The 20,114-nt window shown below is 43.0% G+C and overlaps 2 protein-coding genes and 1 non-coding gene across 3 annotated transcripts; 2 read left to right on the top strand and 1 right to left on the bottom strand.

The window, feature by feature from the left end:
* The first annotated feature begins 4,907 nt into the window (after positions 1–4,907).
* On the top strand, positions 4,908–7,417 carry LOC123401742 (F-box/LRR-repeat protein At5g02910-like). The gene is made up of 3 exons (XM_045095597.1): positions 4,908–6,114; positions 6,210–6,353; positions 6,575–7,417. Exons 1-3 carry the CDS (start codon positions 5,038–5,040, stop codon positions 7,085–7,087), a joined length of 1,734 nt encoding a protein of 577 aa, XP_044951532.1. The 5' UTR covers positions 4,908–5,037; the 3' UTR covers positions 7,088–7,417.
* Positions 7,418–7,956: 539 nt separating this feature from the next.
* LOC123406475 lies at positions 7,957–8,076 on the top strand. Its single transcript, XR_006612173.1, has one exon. It is a non-coding gene; the product is annotated as a small nucleolar RNA SNORD14 (small nucleolar RNA).
* Positions 8,077–10,848: 2,772 nt separating this feature from the next.
* Positions 10,849–18,838, bottom strand: LOC123405996 (subtilisin-like protease SBT3.9). Its single transcript, XM_045099502.1, has 10 exons — positions 18,685–18,838; positions 18,503–18,594; positions 18,291–18,388; positions 17,824–18,006; positions 17,093–17,715; positions 12,512–12,579; positions 12,137–12,403; positions 11,928–12,045; positions 11,641–11,812; positions 10,849–11,557 (listed from the first exon to the last, which is right to left on the bottom strand). Exons 1-10 carry the CDS (start codon positions 18,820–18,822, stop codon positions 11,019–11,021), a joined length of 2,298 nt encoding a protein of 765 aa, XP_044955437.1. The 5' UTR covers positions 18,823–18,838; the 3' UTR covers positions 10,849–11,018.
* Between the last annotated feature and the right edge of the window lie 1,276 nt (positions 18,839–20,114).

The raw sequence follows: 20,114 nt of genomic DNA, 5'->3' as shown, positions 1-20,114 counted from the left end.
GACAGGGGAGGCGGCGGCGATGTAGCATTACTTGGACTACATTGCTGAGCTTGATTATCTTCTCCAGCAAGACGGAGATACATTTTGTCAGTCCTTTACCTTTGTGCCCCCCTCCCAATCTAGGTATTTCTTCGTCCAGGATACTAGTCAGGTGGGGGTGGTACCAGATCGGAATGCTGGAGGTGCTGCTTTCGCGTCGCGCGGTTCTATAATATAAGACCACTCATGTTTTGACGATGTGTATGAAGGTACCCTTCGGCCATTGAACCCAAGCAAGCTTACTAATCATAGCTCCCCAGCAATATACATGCTCGCCAGTCACCACTGACCACTTTGGGCTTGATGTTGAGGACTTTAGCCATAGGCTGAAGTGGGGATGGATGATACGTCTCCATCGTATGTATTTTTTCTAACGCTTTTGCTCTTGTTTTGGACTCTAATTTGCATGATTTGAATAAAATTAACCCGAACCGATGTTGTTTTCAAGAGAACTATCATGGTATTGTTTTTGTGCACAAATAGAAGTTCTTGAAATGGAGTGAAACTTTTTGGAGTTTTTTTCTGAAATAGATGAAAAATACTGGAACCAAGACCCATGAGAGGGGAGGCCACAGACGCCCACTAGGCACCAGGGTGTGCAAGCCCCCCGGCGTGGCCTGGTGTATAGTGGGGCCCACAGGGGCTCCGCTGACCCTAATTCCAACGCTATAAAATCTTATTTTTGGAAAAACTAGGAGAGGAAGTTCCATCGCGTTTCACGGTACGAAGCCACCGTCACCTCCTGTTTTTCATTGGGAGGCCAAATCTGGAGCCCGTTTGGGGCTCCGGAGAGGGGGATCTTCGGTCTTTGTCATCACAAATCCTCCTCTGGGGGATCTTCGGTCTTTGTCATCATCAATCCTCCTCTATCGCCAATTCTATGATGCTCTCCACTGGGAGTGAGTAATCCCTTTGTAGGCTTGCTGGTGAGTGAGGAGCTAGATGAGATTCATCATGTAATCGAGTTAGTTTTGTTAGGGCTTGGTCCCTAATATCCACCGTGTTCGGAGATTGATGTTGTTATGACTTTGCCATGCTTAATGCTTGTCACTAGCACCCAAGTGTCATGATTTAAGATGTGAACCGATTATGTTTTTACCATTATATCTATGTTCTTGATCCTATCTTGCAAGTTATATGCATCTACTACGTGTTAGGAACTGCATACTCCAAAGTGACAATAATTGGAATTCTTGTTTTATAGTTCCATCTTTAGTTAACCCACACAAGTCAAACAAAATTTGTATGAAATTGGACAGAACCGTACATCTTGTTTTATCAAAATGTTAAATGCAATTTTCCACAACAGATTCGGGTATCTTGTTGAGGGATGCTGAGGGTGTTGAGACTGGATGCCACAGCAACACCGTAGATCCATAGGAGGAGGGCGAGGGCCCAAACAAAGCATCTAAGAGGAAGAGCCTTAATTTTAACAGACTAATAATAAATAGAAAATATTAAAATCACCAAATGTCCACCTTGAACACGCTTCAACCCACAAAAATTAATGTAGGGTAACAAATCGGATAGATGGTATTTGCTGACGAGATTAAACAGAAATGAACGGTCAATGGGATATGAATCCTATTTTTGCATGGTCAATGGGGGGTGAATCCTACTTTTTCATGGAAAGAAAATGAACCGATCATCGTTACACATAATTACTGTTGCCCCGTATACATGAATGCACTCAGAGTTCCCTTGCTATGTGTAAGGCTATATACATGAATGTGTAAGGCTGCATACATGAATATACAATGATTGTTCACTTGTGAGAGACCGCCACCACTGTTGTTGCCACCAACATTTGGATGATGGCTTCCTCTGTGCGGCAACTGCAAGACTGAGATTAGCTTCGAGAGCCCTTACGAGCGAAGAGTAGAAGGTCGATTGACAGTTGCAGATATAACTAAGCTAACACTTGTAATAGAGAAAGAGGCAACATAAGTATATCCTCAATCATGGCTCTAGGAATATGCATTCTGTGAGGCTCTACAAATAAACTTGTTCAATGTACATGCGCTATATGCAATCTAGCGATATCAAAATCTTTGTAAATTCTATGCAAGGATCACCCTGCCTATCCAATCTTGGGATGTGCAAAATGTGGATGGATAACTTCGGGTTTAAAACATTTTTGGTCGAGACCTTCAGTTTATCCACAAGAACATTTCATGGAAGAATAGTGTATGGTTACTAAGCCTACATTGAGGTGTTATGTACTGACAAACCACAAAGAAGCAACACGTAGCATAAAATTGTAAACCATGTAATTTGCATTCATGCATATGTTTATTGTAACACTTCCTCTTCACAATTTTGAGCAATCACATAAAAAGGAAAGATAACAAATAAATTGGGCTAATGATAGAACCGAGCAGGGGAAGTGCAACATGCCAAGGAATTCAGAAATAAAAAAAGATGAAAACTAATTGTGCTTACACTGTTAGTTGTTTCATAGATTTACCAAAAGTGTATCAGCGATATTCGCTATTGAGACAACGTCATGGACGACACCACCATTGCCAGCTCCATCCCCTTCCTGGGCGCCTCCTCCATCTTTGTGATCTCCGCCATCAGCTTCGCATAGTACGGATCCTACACAAATGTTAAGTACAGAGAAGATTGTGAAGTTTATTCAATTTTAAGAAAAAATGGGTGTGAAGGGCAGGGATCGAGCTTTGATCAGAGGAATAAGTGTTCTCATGTTAAAAATAAACTGGAAAAGTGAAGTTACTTGCAATAACATAAATCCGTCTAATATTGCAAATTAAATATAAGATGGCGAGGCCCAAGCTGTCATAACACTCTAAATTCGAATGTAAAAAGTAATGACCTCCATGTTCAGTTATCTGTTCTTCTCTGGAAATGTGGAAATGTTGGAAAAAAATCCACTCGAACAATAAGATCATCCCACGAGCAAAAGGTCAACCATTAGAATAGAGTCACACTTTGTGAAAAAACAGGGTTGCGTCTTCTAGCAGCTAAGTATTTTACTGAGGCGGAATTGTGCAATCCTGCAACAAAATAATAGTAATAAAAATCAATTATGAAGACACATAAAAACCAATATCGTGTCTTAATAAGACCGCCTATGACCCAGTAATCAAAGCTCCCAAATCCTAAACAATCAGGTACCCTATTTTTTTCCCATCAGAACTAACTACCACATGATCACGAATTTCACGAGCATAAGGATGGATCTAAAAGTAAGAGAAGGGATAAGTACTAGACCAGATCTAGTGGAGATAAAAATGCGAGAGAGGGAGATGGATAGTGGAGTACCATCATCGCTCATGGCGGAGCGGTGTCATCCGGATCAGGAACGAATAGACGAGGGAGATGATAGGCTGGGTGAGAGCGGGTGGCGCGTTGGGGTTGAGAACAACATGGTCGTCCTCCATGCATAACACAACCATAGAGTGGACGACGTGGATGGAAGGAAAGCACCCACGAACAGGATGTTGGGCCGGAAGCCGGAGTAGATGTGTGTCGAGGAGGATCTCAGAGTCGGCGGCGGACCTGTTCTAGAGCAGCGGATAGCATCGTTGTATCACTAGGAACCTGGGAAGGGTAGTAACACGATCGCGACCGTTCCTCCGGGATCAGACGGCAAGATGTATGGATGAATGAGAAGGCTTAGAAATTGTTTCGAGAATAGCGGCCCTTTAGGATATTTGGCCCATGAGTGGCCCACGCGGGAGGAAAGGGGCTTCACACACCCAACGGAGGATCAATCAACGGCCAAAAATGATTCAGAAAGGGAAATCCAACGACCAGAAGCATGGATGCGTGATGAAGCTTTGATTAGGCTTAGTTTTACTGTCCTAAATAAGATACAATGACCTTGATGCTTCATACGAAGTGTAATTCGATACCAAAGCATAGACCAAATATTTTATCTTTATGGCAATCATCCCTAAGGCACAAGCTATGTAATATTCTTTCAAATATATCTTAGTGAAATTATTAGTCTATAGAGATTGCCATTTAGGGGATACGTGCTCATTCAATGGTTCTACAGAAACACGAGAAGACCACCTCCTCCCCTCGCGCGTATAGGGGTGGGCATTAACCGAGTAGCAAGCTGTGAGACCGTAAATACGAGACTGAACCTGAAAAGACCAAAATTGATCAGCACATTGTAAAACCAAATTTAATTTATGATTTTGCATACGCAGCTTCGAGTGGTCCACTTAACCTATTAGCATCACTAGGCTTGTCCCTCCAATCTGGAATTGTCAATTCCCCACCCAATGTCTAACCCTAGCCATCAGTATGCCGCCGCTACTTCTTCGCACCCCAGCGAGCGACGGTGGTGGTCTATAGCTGACCGACGCATATCTCCTCCCTCTCATCTTCCGCCTCCTCTTTGATTGCATCATGCTAGCATTTTCTTCTCTTTCTATGATTGGAGATTCTTGTTAAGTTCGTGAGCTGACGATGATTTCATCGTATCGGTTCTTAGTAGCAAGATTTGAATTTTCTAGTCATGAGATCTATTTCTTGTGTGCAGACCATTATTTACATGAAGAAACTTGAGTATTTTTATGAACTAACCTGTAATTGAATGGTTATGAGGACAGTTGATATCCACAACTCACAAGGGTATAAGTCGTGGTGCTTACGTTTATCTTGTTCAGGATTTTTAAGATGCGCGTTCAGTGGAAGAAGACATTTCCATCGACCACGAGACGTCTAAAATATATTTTTAAAATATTAAAATGATATGCTCGTTCAGTCTTTTAAAAGTGCTTGTACGGTAGAGTGTGTGTACGTTTGTATTGAAAAAAAATCGTTCTATCTGAATTTGTTTCAGACCCCCTCAAACCGGACAGAAAGGTTCGGTTTAACTGAACTCCCAGCCTCTGGGCCGCGTACGCGTACACCACCCACTTGTCCACTTACTACCAGTCCACCGCATCCCAATTCCCCATTCCAGCCTCGCCTCGCAGAACCCCGACAGAACCCTAGCCGACGTCCGCCGACCCGCCCGCCATGGCCGCCGCCGCCGCACGCGGAGGAGGAGGAGGAGGACAATTCAAGAGCTACGCCGACATCGAGGAGCACTTCAACAACATGGCGCTGGAGGGCATGTCCGCGCAGGACCGCATGGACTGCATCGTCTACCAGATCACCTCCTTCCTCCCGCCGCCCTTGGTCCCCGCGCCCGAGGCCGACGACTCCGACGACGACCACTTCTCCTTCACCTCCTCCGACTCCGAGGACGACGACCGGTCCGCCGCCTTCCAGAGCGGCGGCGACGGCCGGGACCACACCAGCCGCCTCCCGCGCATCCTGCTCTCCAACGTCATCTCCCGCCTCCCCACCAAGGAGGCCGCCCGCACCATGGTCCTCTCCACCAGCTGGCGCGGCGTGTGGGCGGCGACCCCGCTCCTCGTCGACGACGCCCACTTCAGGGCCGACGACGCGCGCCGCATGTTCGACGACGTGCGCGCCGTCTCGCGCTGCGTGGCCGCTCACCCGGGCCCCGTCCGCGCCCTGCGCGCCACCCGCACCTCCTTCTACCACCAGGAGTACGCGCTCCAGCGCCTGCTCGCCAGCCTCGCCGCCAAGAACGTCCAGGACCTCATCCTCTTCAACCGCCCCTGGCCGCTCAACCTGCCGCTCCCCAAAGAAATCCTCAGCTGCGCCTCCCTCACCCGCCTCTACATCGGCGTCTGGCACTTCCCGGACATCACCCCCGGCCACCGCCCCGTCTTCCCCAACCTCTGCGAGCTCGGCCTTTTCCACTCCATCATCGAGGACAAGAAATTCGAAGCCTTGCTCGCGCACTGCCCCAAGCTGAACATCCTCTCCTTTGCCATCGCCTACAACTGCCCTGCACGCCCCCGCATCAAGTCCCGCAGCCTCCGTGTGGTGTCGGAATGGATATGCAGCTTCGATAAAATCATCGTCGAGGATGCCCCCTGCTTGGAGCGCCTGCTCTTCGAAAGCGTTGCCGTTTCTGAGCGGAGGAGGCCCATCAAAATTGTCCGTGCGTCCAGGTTGGAGGTGCTCGGCGTCTTGGACCTCCAGCTCCACACACTTGAGATTGGCGGCACCGTCATCAGGGTAACTGTGTCTTGTAACTTTCCTGATCTGCACTTCAGTTCGGTACATGACTGCAACCAAATAATGTTCTCATGTTTAATTTGCCTCAATGGCAGGTTGGGATGACTATGAAAGATAGTGTGACGCTACCAAGCTTGAAGATACTGGCTGTCAAGGTGCGGTTTTCACATGACAAGGAGGTCAAGATGCTGCACACTCTGCTCAGATGCTTTCCTTGTCTGGAGACGCTTCACATCATGGTAGTATTCGTATCATATTGATATATGTTCATCCCCACACTTGTTTATCGATTGTGATTCAAGATAATAATATGGATATTAGCTTATTCCAGTACTTGTTCACTGCTATACATTCCAGATTAATAATATAGGTATCTGTTCTAGCACTTCTAATTGTACTTGGGTGCAAGTCGAGGATTGATATGCTAGACACTGACATTGTTTTTTTTACTCAATTCCAGTCCATTCGATCCTCGTCACCTGATAGTGGAGATTGTGCTGAGACCTGGAATTCCCTGGGCTCTGCCGACTGCCTCTCTCATCTGAAGAAGTTTGTCCTCCACGGATTCCATGGCCTGGACCGTGAGCAGTTGTTTGTCAGTTACATACTGGAGAAGGGGATAAAGACCTTGGGCATCGTTTATGGTGACAATGATGATGTGCTAGTGAAGGGAGGCCTGGTGCCAGGCTCTGTTGGTGAGGCTAATGCGCCATCAGGTGGAAGTAGCAGCAGTGACAGTGATGATGTGGTAATGGAGGCAGACCCTATCTCATGTTCCGTTGGTGAGGGCAATGTGCCATCAGGTGTAAACAGTGGTAGTGGAATTTATGTTTGCCCTGCTTCCCCTTGCTGGACCCTTCAGCACGCCATTGACTTGTCAGTGGAGGACCCCTTCTGCGTGTTGAGGCATGACAAGGCCCGTATCGCTTCTTTTGCTGACGCAATGAGACTGTGCGCTAGTTTGGGTTGTTGATGATGGTGCTTATGCCGGCCATAATTTCCACACTGGCAGGCTTCTACTTCACTGTGCTAAGGACGTCATAGTTACCTGTTACTCCCTTGGTAAACTAATATAAGAGCGTTTAGATCACTACTTTAGTGATCTAAATGCTTTTATATTAGTTTACGGAGGGAGTACTTCATAATTTTGTGGTGAACTGAGAAGGTGAGGGTTTGGAAGCTTCATAATGTTGCACTCTTGAGTTCTCTTTTGGGGAAACTGTTAGGATTCTGAGTGTGGAAGTGCTTTAGCTGTATGTTGTTTTGGGCCTTTTTGGCTGTTAAAAATACCTATTGACATGCACATTGTATCTCTGCTGATATCCTGATGCTATTTCACGTTTTTTTTTTGGCATCCAAGCTGATAGCTTACCTGGTTCCCGGAATGCAATCTGTTTTACTGATCCTTGCACACGGACAATATCGTTCAGCTGCACGGCAAACAGAGATTTAGCCCTATGCACAATCCTGCGTCTTCCTTCTTTCTTCCCATGGGACTGTTGTCTTCTTGTTTGTAGACACCATTGACCCTTGTGCAGCCAATTTTCGTCTTATTCTTTTCCGAAGAAACTTCGGTATCCTTGTGCAGTACAATGGCTGATCTTGCTGTCTGATAAGAAGTTAGATTTGAGGTACTGAAACTGCATGCTCTATACTTCAGCCCAGACTAGCTTGCTCATATTTACCTGTTTCTACATTACTCTAACTTGGTCCTAATGGTCCTTCTCTAGTAGCTACAAGCATGACCAGGGGATCTATAATTGGGCAAAAAATCAGCTTTCACGCATTGATAGGAACCCAGGACTTGATCCCAGTTAGTCAATTTGCTACTGGGAAAAGTATGGCAATTTTAATAAATTTAAGGCTACTTTCTCGAAACATTCGCAGTTGCCTCCTAAGAGCTTTCGCCTTGCCAGGCTTGAGAGCTAATGCTGTTTGATCATTCCTTGGATGTTTGATGCAATGCTGGACATATATATTTGCTTTAGTTCCATTTGCAAATGTGTGCCCTGTGATGATTAATTTAGGGTTTGTTTCTTAAAACATTCGCATGCCAGTTTCGCACAGTCAGGCTTGAGAGCTAATGTTGTTTGATCCTTCCTTGGATGTCTCAGGGCATATGTGAGTCCCATCTTCTTTCTCTTTATGCTGTGGTTTTTGGTTCTCATCTGCTTTTCCATTTGTTCTTGATACTGTTGTTACTATGTTTTTCCTCAATATTATGTCTAGTTAATTGGCTGGAAAGTGATGAAAAACACGAACAATATTATGTCTACTGTAGATTCTAATTTATGAATGTTCCTATGAAACCGTTTTGAAGCTGAAATACTCTAGATTTGTACAACATATATTTTCTTTGTGGATCCTGCTGCGGTCAAATATTATTACTCCTATCTGTTCTAGTAGCCGATCGAACTGCTCGCGTCAACTGGTTTTGTGTAAATTCTTGTCCTGCCCTTGAAGAGTGTAGGTTTGGTAAGGAACGCACAATCCTATTATCGTGCCTAGGCGCAAGGACTGTTACTGCATGGTGGTTGGTTTGTACTCCTTTCTTCATTTGAAGTTCCTTCAAAGCTGCACAAACGCATGTTGATGCATCTTCTATCATGTTTCTGTTTTCTGAGTGCAACAAGATAAAATTAGATGCATGCTCGTTGATGTAAAGGTGTTTTTCCTGTAACTCAACATAGCACTTGTGGGGCTACCAACTGTTGTCCTTCAGAGTGGGCATTCTTCATTGATTTATCCTTGAAGCAAGTCATCTCCGACGACGACGTGTCAAGCGGTAGCATCGTCGTGTTTTTTTTTTTTTTTGATAAATGGGCAGCTCATTCTCATTCATTCATAGCTAATTACTACTCCCTCCGTCCCAAAATAAGTGACTTAAAAGTAACTCAATTTTGTACTAAAGTTAATATAAAATCGAGTCATTTTTAAGTCATTTATTTTGGGACCGAGGAGGTACATATAATGGACCTGATCATATCAGGACAACAAGAACCAGAATCGTGGTCTGCCGATGGGCTAACAACTTTCTTCTTGGAAGGTGAACACATTGCCCCCTGTCTCCATACAACTTTCTCCTGGAAGGTGAACACGTTGCACATGTTCCAATCCCCATACAAACTGAAGCGTCTTAAACAGTGCCATGGGCTTGAAAAATTTCTTTGTGATAACCTTTGAGGCCCATGGCACTTTCAAAAAGAAATCTTTGTGATACAAACTCAAGCATTTTTTAAAGTTAGGACTTTTTTCAAATTCGTGAACATTTTTTAAATTGGTGAACACTTTTTGAATCGACAAACATTCTTTGAATTTGGGATCAATTTTTTGAAATCCACAAACATTTTCTCATTTTTCAAATATTTTTAATCAGAGAACATTTCCTGGTATGCATGAAACATTTTTTGAGTTCATGACATTTTTCAACCTTGAACTTTTTGAAATACGTTTTTAAATATTGTTTTGAACTATTTTCAAAATTTGTTAAACTATTTTGAAATCCGAGAACACTTTTCAAATTGGCAAACATTTATTAAAACCAGATTTTTTTTACATTTGGAACATTTTTTGAAATATATAACATTTTATATAAATTCATGAACATTTTTTGTAATCCCATTTCTTAAAAGACGCAAAAAAACGGAGAAAAACTAAAAAGAAATTAAAAAAGAAAAGAGAAACAGGGGTACCATCTCTTCCAAGTTTTGCATATTAAATTTCTAATTCTCAGATGGGTATTAAACATCTTGTTCAGTAAACTGCACTGAGCATGTCGAATAGTGGCAGGCTGGCAGCTTAAGGCATGGTACCCGAAACTGAAAGAACCATGTTAATTAACTCCTCCTCACCTCAGAACTCTCTCTAGCATATATAGTATCTGCTGAGCCTGTATCGCTTCTTTTACTGGGGCAATGAGACTCTGCGCTGATTTGTGTTGTTGATGATGGTACTTATGCCGCCGTGTTCTCATACCAACAGGCTTACTATACTGTGCCAAGGATGTCTTAGCTACCTGTTCATAATTTTGCGGTGAAGCGAGAAGGTGAAGGTGTGGGAAGCTCTACTTCATAATGTTGCACTCTTGAGTTCTCTATGGAGGGTGACATAGGTTTCTGAGAGTAGAAGTACCCTGGTTGTATGTTGTTTTGGGCCTCTTCGGCTGGTAAAAGTACCTATTGGCATGCACATTATATCTCTTGCCGATATCCTGATGCTATATATTTCACATTTTCACTGATCCTTGTCCACGGGTCGGAGAGTATTTTCGTATTGTTCAGCTGTGTGACAAACACAAATTTAGCCCCTATGCACAATCCTGTTGTCTCTCGGTTTGGAGCCTTTGTTCATGTTATGCGATGTGATGTTATTGTGCCAGTCAGACCGAATTTTGATAAGTTGTGGTGCATGCACACCATATCATTTTGATCCTTGGATGGCAGGCATACTCATCAACCTTCTAACTTTCACTTCAGCTTCTGCCCTTGAGACGTGGGAGGAGGCGGGAAGATGCACGTCGATGCCCGAGGAGGGCGCGGGACGACTTACTCCGTCACTCGATTTGGACTGAACAGTTTCAGTACCTCCAACCTGACCTTTTTTTATCAGACATCAAGATCATAGGACAATGACCCTCCTTGGTCATGATTGATCATAGCCAAGAAAAGATTCCTGGTTCCACAAGTTTGCACCCATCAGGCCGTCTGGCTGCACAGGCCTAGGGGGGAAACCACGGAAAACACAATAAACGGTGCTTTAGATTTATGTTGAACATACATAATGCATTTGCGTAGAACATTTCTTAACGACAATGTATGAAATGGAGTTTTAGCATTTCAGCAACACTTTCCCCACGACAAGTACATGAATGAAGGAACTAGAGTACACACCAGTTACAAATAAATTTATGATGTATCTGAGACGAAATCTTGTATCACAGTCCGTACTGCAATTGGAATTCTCACTGAGTGGGCACTTCCATCGGACCATATGAGGCTCCCAAAACTATACCCACCCTGAAGCCTCTGCTTCGCCGTGAGTGTCACCCTAAAGGTTGCGCGTGTGCTACCACCTCTGGTGAAATTAATAATAGATGGCTCCATCAACATGGCTACCCCTGCGGGAGCCTCAGCAACCGCTCGGTAAGTCGCTTCCACCGGCCCGACATTGGTGACGGTGCGTGAAACTGTCACATTGTCCTTTAGGTTTGGCACGGCGATTGATGGGAGGTTGAGATTGAGTTGGTAGGACTCGCAACCGTCTAACAATCCAAGGGTGCAATTCAAGAATTTGTTGTACTCCTTTGCATCCACGTCATAAACCAAGCCAGGATCGACGGCCCTGTCTGGGTCCATGTGGCCACCGCCAAAATCAAAAGGGTCAGCTAGTTTTCTTGGCACCCCTTCAGCTTGGATCAGCATACCGAAACGATCGGTTACTGAAGCTGCAAGAAGTTTAAGTAACGATGAAGCCTTTCATATGCATACTGTGAAGAATATTAATTTTACTATATTGTCATGTTTGTACCAGTGGTGATAATGGCAGACTTGATCATGGCAGGTGACCAGTTGGGATGAACCGACTTGAGCAGCGCAGTGACCGCTGAGACGTGAGGACATGCCATGGACGTCCCAGACAATAAGAAATAGGTGCCGCGCACAGCTGCCAAGATGTTGACTCCCGGTGCAGCTATATCAGGCTACTCCAACATGTACATGATGCAAGTCTTAACTCTTAAGTATTGAAACAACTAAAGTGCCTAGGTACATAGCGAAGCGCAACCCAGTTTTCTTGAGATAAGAAGAAATACATACCTTGAGTATGGCTGAAAACGCTAGGCTAGGGCCTCTCGACGAGAACGAGGCGATCCTTGGTGACAACACCTCATTTCCAACAACGCTCATGGTAGGTGACACCTTCACCACCGGACTCCTAACATGGCACATGACCGACATAAGTTAATTATTGTACAAGAAGAGCTATATGTTTCACCTTGCCTATCAACCTGACGACATATGCTCACCCTGTGATATCCCAATATGAAGCAATTCTATGTCCTATGTCAAAATCCACGAGAACACAAGGCATAATGTTGACGCACGCGACCACATTGTTTACATTATTGATGGCGTACTGTGCGAAAATGAGGCCCTTAGCACCGGCCTCCAAGGTACGGTTGATGGCATTGCGAAGTGTCACGTGAGGCGAGGTGATAAATGCTACCTCTGGTGCGTAGCACAATACTATTTTGCCTGTGACATTGCTTGATGCTAGTGTCTCCATGTCACAGCTGGTTAAATGTACCAATTTTGAACTCAGAATCAATGAATTGCTGCAATTATACAAAATGTGGAACAACAAATCAAATGTGCCAAGTGGCTTCTTTAGTTCATATCACCTCCTCGCATGAACGAGGGCCTTAAAGTCGTTGCTGATCACAGATGCGTTGTAATGAAGAGATTGCCCCTGCATTCGAAATAAAACACAAAAAGGTTCACCTTTGTCTTTAGACACGTAGGGTTGGCCAAGTAGTTATTTGTAAGAGTAGGTGATTAATTGAAACAAGATTATGGTTTCCATAATGTACTTTTGTACGTTACAAGGTTTTATTGGACATTGATGGATCTTTTGATGTCTTGGGATAATTATGAAAATAACTGCCAAAAAATGTACACATAAGAAATAGAAGTATTGCAAGGTATAATTAATTCTTGATTAAAAATCAGTTTGAGTGTAAGCATCTAAATAGTTAAACTGAATTTTAAATGGACTAAACTTTGAAACCTTGACATGTGCATGCAAACCATCTCTTCCAATCATTGATTAATTAACTGTATCTGTATACAAAACAAATATTGCTAGGTGCAGGGTACACAGGAAAATAAAATATGATATTACCATATCGAAACTCGTTGTAGGAAGAAAAAAAGTTATGCAATTCAAACTGTCTACCGGATTTCAATCTTTTCACTGCCAGATTCCGCACAAAAAACGCATATAGTAAATTAGCAAGCATCATATTGGTTATTGAGATGGTAATGCTTGTTTTGAAAAATCTTGTGCCTGAATTTGTTACCCTATTTTATAGTCTAAATCTTCAGTTTGGTTCTTTCACGGGTGAATATGTACGGACAATCCATGGTTAGATGGCCATACCTAGAGGTAGTATATTATGGCTCCTTTGGTTGCATGATTCTAAAAACTCGGGATGAGGAAAATACATGAATATGATAGCAATGCATGTACAAAAACAATGAATTCCTAGGAAATCTACCAACTTGAGTGTTCGGTTGACAGGAACCAAAAAAATAAATACAAGTTTCCTAATAAACTTGGTCAAATGAAACTCAAACCACATGGAAATATACAATTAAAATGTTATTATGCCCCTACGGTGTTTATTCTCGTTCTGCTTGGGAATTTGAAAAGGAGGTCCAAGTGAATGTTAGAATTACTACGTTTTTTTCCTTTAAAACTAGGATCAAACGAAAAAATACCTCCACTTTTCCTTTACCCCATTCCATTGAATCGAAGGCATAAATAGTACTCTCTCCATTCACAATATAAGATGTTTTGGATATTTCAATGTGGACTACACACAGACTGAAATGAGTGAACTAGCACACTAAAACATGTCAATGTACATTCGATTCAGAAATATTTTAGATATTATATTTGTAATCATAGTGACTAAAATCATAGGAAAATTCCATATTCCTACATTTTCCTTTCACTTTTCCTTTGAACCAAAGGAGTTATTGCATTTGGTCGTATTTTTTTCTTCGAAAAATGTATTTGGTCCATTATTTGACCGCACTACTCATGCTTAGCGTTGACCATAACGTTGTCATGGCTCGCGTCGATGCTCCATGTCTCACACTAACACACTCAATCACGCCCAGATGCCACCACTACTACAGGAAGGTACATCCCAAAGGGTTGAAAACGAGCCTTGGAGATGCACCTCTTATGTTGTCGATGTTAGGGTCTCATCACACACATGTGCAAAAGAATGTGGGATGTGATACACATCAGAAAGGGGTGCATCAAATGAATCGTGTGTGATGGAGGGGTGCATCAAATGAATCGTGTGTGATGGCATTTTTTCGATTGAAGAAATCTAGATGCTTCTGAAGGAAAATTCATTGTTGTTGATTCTCTCATACCACCGATCTATTTCAGCCCAAACCATCTCTGTTAGGTCCAGTACATTTGAGATTAACTCTTTTAGGAACTTTCGAGCATCTCTCAGTTTGTTTTTGTCCAGTGTCTCAAAATAGGACCAATATTAACAAGAAAATTCTAGCACATACCCCCAAGTTGAGACTTGGTTATTTTTGCCTTGATTCAATTCCGAGACTTGCCCTGTTAACCATGGTACCTTCGAGAATCATTACCTCAAACTGAGTAAATTCTATGACTAGCAGAAATGAGCTCCCTTTGTGTCGGTGTCTATGTGTAATTGGGTCTTTGAGAGGCTTACTAGATAACTCGATACCTTTGAGTTCCACACACTTCCGGGAACGTTTGTCTTCCGAATGACCACTCAAATTTTGAACGAGTGTCGAAGTACCAAAAAACCATCCATGACTTCTGGGATAGTTGCTTTTGATTGTGCATCAGTTGAACTTGCTTTAACCATAGACAAGCCCCACCCCCATGTGTTGGTTAGGACGTCTTGATATCCTTAGTGATAGTGAGTATCTTTGAGAGAAAAAACTTGACAGTTTGAACGACAGACTCCTCCCTTTCTTGTGATCCCTCTTTGCTTCAAGTTTATCTGGGAGGGAGAGGGAGAAGGAGAGGGAGAGAGAGAGAGAGAGAGAGATCCTTCTTGAGAGAGTCAATTGAGAGACTTCTTTCAAGTGACTTTGCATTACTTGTTACTCTTGGAGGGTGTGCACCTCCTAAACGGTTAGGAGTACATGAGAACCTTCAAGGTGTAAATCAATCAAGAGTTTGTACAAGCCCCGTAATCACCTTCTTTGTGTAGGATTAACCGAGAGTGAAGTTTTGACCCTGGTGGTATCAAGTCACTGTGGCACAGGTGGGAAAGTGCTTGGTTGGTTCTTTGTGGGCGACCTTACCGGGACATTTGTGGTCTTAGGACTTTGTGCCCAGACCATCACGAATGAGGAGTAGGTAGTACCGACTATCTAAACATCAAAAGACATAAAAAAAATCAACAGTATTTGGCTATCGCGACTTTCTTAAGATCTGAATTCAAGATGGTAACTGGGACACTACTTCATGTCTAGGATAAGAACTCATGTTCTAGCCTTTACTCATCGGGCACTATAGCGACAATCTAGCATCTTACCTTCTTAAAGGTGTTGTCTCCTTACTGATGTGATGACCTATAGTGGTTGGTTGTGGTAACAAAAAAAGTTCTTGTCTTGGTTGTTTTCGGCCAGATGTAGTGACGTCGGTAAGAGGGCGTTTATCCTTCTTGAAAACGTTGTTGCCGAAGAAGTTGACTTATTCAAAGTTGTTTTATTTATATCATGTAATGGTTCTAGGGTAGCTATCTATGTTCTTACTCCACTTGTTGACGACTTTGGCCTTATTGGGTTGCATCAAGCTTAATAAAGCTGCAGTCAAGACTAGTCACATTAGTGAAACAAGTGATTCGCGGACATTCAATTCAAATAGAAAGAGTAGTCACAGCTGCGACAAGTTGCTCTAAGAGGAAGGAGTTGACTTACTTTCAATTCCTAATACAGCAAGAGCGGATTTTTTTCATGTAGCATTTCCCATCTTGTATGCATCACAATGATGTAGACGCCACAAATTTCAGCCTTCTTTTTCTAAATTTTTTTTCAAATTTGGAGTAGTATTTTTATAGGATTATTCACCCCCTCTACTCCATAACCTCTGGCCATAGTATCTCACATCAAATACATGCATATCGTGTGTACAACATCTTATATGTGCCTGGCTAGGCGATCATGTACAATGACCACATTCACAATTTGGTCCAAGCCGAATGCATTGACGGTACTGAAAGGGAGGTTCCACAATACTCCCTTCATTCCAAAATAAGTGTCAACTAAAAACACACGATACTTATTTTGAAACGAAGGAGTAGATATGATTTAATTTTATTCAATGGAACAAACTATGCAGGGGGCAGGGGTACTGCCCTTTTAATTTGATATTGTAGATGTCGGCAATTTTTAATATAAATTTGGTCAAACTTTACTAAGTTTGAATTAAGACAAACCTAATATGCAAAGTAAAAAAGATATGGAGAAAGTATAAGGCATCGTGACGGAGAGTAAAAACTAACTAGAATGTTTTTGATTGTTCACCTGTGGTTGTGTAAAGATGATGAACAAGAAAGCCTGGTTAGGTTCTAAATAAATCATCATTTGATAGTGGTGATCGTAGAATCAACTCAGAATTAGTAGACAATAGTTTTCATTCATATTTTCGAACAGCGGGCATATTTAGACTATCTAGACACTGTGATATTTACTATGCTATGTGAATATGTCTTCTATGGTATGATGTCATCTCCATTATCCGCCGCATGCATCTCGGCAGCATCAAGTTGTTTTGTTGAGGAAAGAGTCAAGTTCATATGGCAAAACAATGCATGTAAGTTCATGAGCGCTGGAGTGCAACACCAATTGATCTATCATATTATGCAGGATTTTTCTACAATTTGGTAATTGCATTTTTGTTAGCAATTCGGTTGCTCGAGATTTTTGAAATCGTAAACTTTGAAGATGATTTACTACTAGCTGTAAACTACGCCATCTAAATCTGCACAACTTAAAATATTAGTTCAGTTTTTGTCTGTACGTTATACATGGCGTGATACTTTCAAACTTGTGTTCTTCTTGCATGTAGAACCAAATGCTTATAAATGTAACTAATATTCCTTTTTAGACAAAATCAAATGACTAATAAAATAATACCATATCGGATAACATAATAAGGATTACTCAAAGATTTAAGACTTGTTTGTACGTACCACCAATTTTTCATTGTTCCCGAGTGTCAGTAGGGTTGGGAATGACCTGTCTATTGTGCTAGCAGCCACCGTCATGACCCATGGCAGGGCATTCGACATCGTTTGTGGCACGGGGCCTCCATTCCCACCCGAAAACACAACGGGGATCCCTTGCAATACAGCATGCAATGTTCCAAAGATCTCCTCGCCAGGACTGCCTCCTAGTGAGATTGACAGGACATCCACGCCATCCTTTATGGCATCATCGATGGCCGCAAGGATCGCTGCCTCAGGGCAACTCCCGTCGACCCAACATACCTTGTATATAGCCAATCTAGACCGCGGTGCTCCACCGCGAGCCATGCCGGCACCAAGACCGCCCCCTCTGTGGCTCACATTCCATACCTGGCTACCGGCGATCGTCGACGCTACATGCGTGCCATGGCCAGTGAAGTCCCTAGAGGAATTGTAGTCCATCTTAAGCACCTCAGCGCTGATGCCACCACTGTACCATCGGGCGCCGATGATCTTCCTGTTGCAACTCGTGGCATTCCACGCATGTCCAATCTGGCACACTCCTTTCCACCGTGCCGGCACAGGGCTATAATCGGTGTCATCAAAGCTTTGTGATTCTGGCCATATGCCTGTTGCATAAGCATGTGATCAATTGACGATGTACTCCATCTTCTACTTTGGTTTTCCCAGTTTTGGATGTGTGAATGGTGATTTAACTTATAAATGTAATTGCAAACCTGAATCGATCACCCCGATGATGATGTTTTCTCCGTACTTTGCTCTTTGCAGAAGGCCCTCCTGTTGTTGTAGTTGTTGTTGTTGTTGTGGTCCACCGTAGTCAAGGCCGAGGAAGTCCCAGCTCTGAGTTGTGTGTGCTTGGTGATAAGTGTTAAGCTTCACACGGACAACTTCCGGGAATTCTACACTCGTAAAATAATTAGTTTCAGCCGATCATGCATGTTTCAAGGACGCTCCGATCCTAAAAAAGATCATGTAATCCTGAGTGCGAAAAAATCTCATCAAAACCTATCCTTTTCAATGGATCCGGCCAAATTTACCATAAGCAGAGCAATACTCAATTACTCTTTGATCAAAGGACTGCTATAAAGTTGAAAGCCCCTCTTATTTACAAGAGGTTAATGAAACGTCTTAAATAGTTTTTGAAGGAAACATGCTAATGTCATATCTTGGAAAGAAATAGTACCTGCAAGTGTCTCAGCTTGCGCTTCAGTGAGTGTCGCCGCGAATCCGGAAAATCCATGCTTGTAACTATAAACTATCGACTTCCTGGCCTCATCCTTGCTTTTGCCAGTAAAAGTAAAGAAATGTGAGACACCCACTACAACGAAATGGTGAGCAACTCACATAGTAGATGCATATTATGATATATCATGAACAACTGTAGCTAGCCAGTACCTCCCAAAAACAGAGGTCAGTATGTCATGGTGGGACGCGGTGACCATAGACGGATCATCATGTTTCTTCTCCCCCAAATACACGATGTATATCTGTAAATTTGAGGCAGGATGTTCTCGATCATAACAAGACGGTCGACCCGCATTCACTCAAAGAAGCAAATTAAGCAAGGTTCTTCTTACTTTGCTAGACGCTTTCGCCGAAAGGGGCATGAGTGTCACCAGCAGCAGGGCACAGGAGAAAGCTCTCATATCCATGCCTGATTTCGAGAGGAGTGCCGTGTATGCGTGCGTATGTTTATGTCTAGCTATGTATAGCATCCGATCCACACGCAACCATGGGCTGCAAGGTGCAAGAACGGTTCAGAAGAATATGTTTATGTCTAGATCATGGCCTACAGAGCACAGGCGGTGCTTTGTTTGTTCAGGCCTGTCGTGATCAAGCAACCACCGAACTGGATATGGCATCCAGGCTTGTGATGTAACGACATTGATCGACGACCATCCACAACAAAGCTGAGTAACGTGAAGGGGTTTCTTATAAAGACTTGTAGACTTTTGGCACTTTGAACCATTTCTTCCAAGCAAATTTACAAATTCGCCGGTGCTCGATTGCATCACACTGTGCCGTGGGCAGCCTTCCAAGCGCGTCTTCTGAAGATGTTTAATTGCACCGTCGTGCATATCTGTACACTTGTGATGCAATATCACTCGATTCATAAACTACACCCGGTGCTTCTTGGATGACTATGACCTGCACGTGTCTCGGTGTCGAATCCGACGGCTGGGGAACCGCAAATCTGCTGTCAGTTAATCACGTTGCCCTGTACACATAGGATTAGGAAAAAAAGTCAAACCGAGTCCTAGTAGTATTAGGATATCTAGTCCTAGTCTATTTCCATAGTCCTTCGTGGATGTGTATAAAAGGCACCCTAGGGGTGGTGCTTGTAACATCAGAAAAACGAAAAGCAATACAAAGAAAAGGCTCGACATGGGCCTTTAGCCATCAAATCCATCGATCAGTTTTATTCGTGTCGCTAGTTATGCAAGTTCCATCAAATAACCGACCAAAGTAAGAATCGCGTAGACACACCAGTACGGCTGCATACGCATATTCAAAAGCTAACATCTGCTAGTATTAAAGTACCCGGTAGGCAACTTGGCCATCGACGATCCTGTAAAGGTCCATGACGACCACCATGTTAAGGTCAAGCTCTTCCTCCGCTTCGTGTCTATATATGTTTGGATGAATTGAACCTCAGGCCTCCAGGATGGATTGCCGCGCCAACTAGCCACCATAGCGTTACTTTTTCATGTACACCAACGTTACATATTTACTGTACGAGATATATACTCCTTCCGTTTCAAAATTCTTGTCTTAACTTTGTTTAAAAATAGATGTATCTAAATACTAAAACTTGACTAGATACATTCATATCTAAACAAATCTAAGACAAGAATTTTGGGACGAAGGTAGTATTTGGTAGTATAGATTTTTAGGGATTTGGTAAAATTATTTCCATTTTATCTCTACGAGGCGTCTTGCTCTCCTGATCTTGTACTCAATGTATACTCATCTTTGAGGCTCACCAATATGATTTTGGTCCAAAAGG

The sequence above is a fragment of the Hordeum vulgare genome, chromosome 6H (assembly GCF_904849725.1).
Source record: "Hordeum vulgare subsp. vulgare chromosome 6H, MorexV3_pseudomolecules_assembly, whole genome shotgun sequence".
NCBI lineage: Eukaryota > Viridiplantae > Streptophyta > Magnoliopsida > Poales > Poaceae > Hordeum > Hordeum vulgare.
This window is presented reverse-complemented; position numbering and strand designations above follow the sequence as displayed.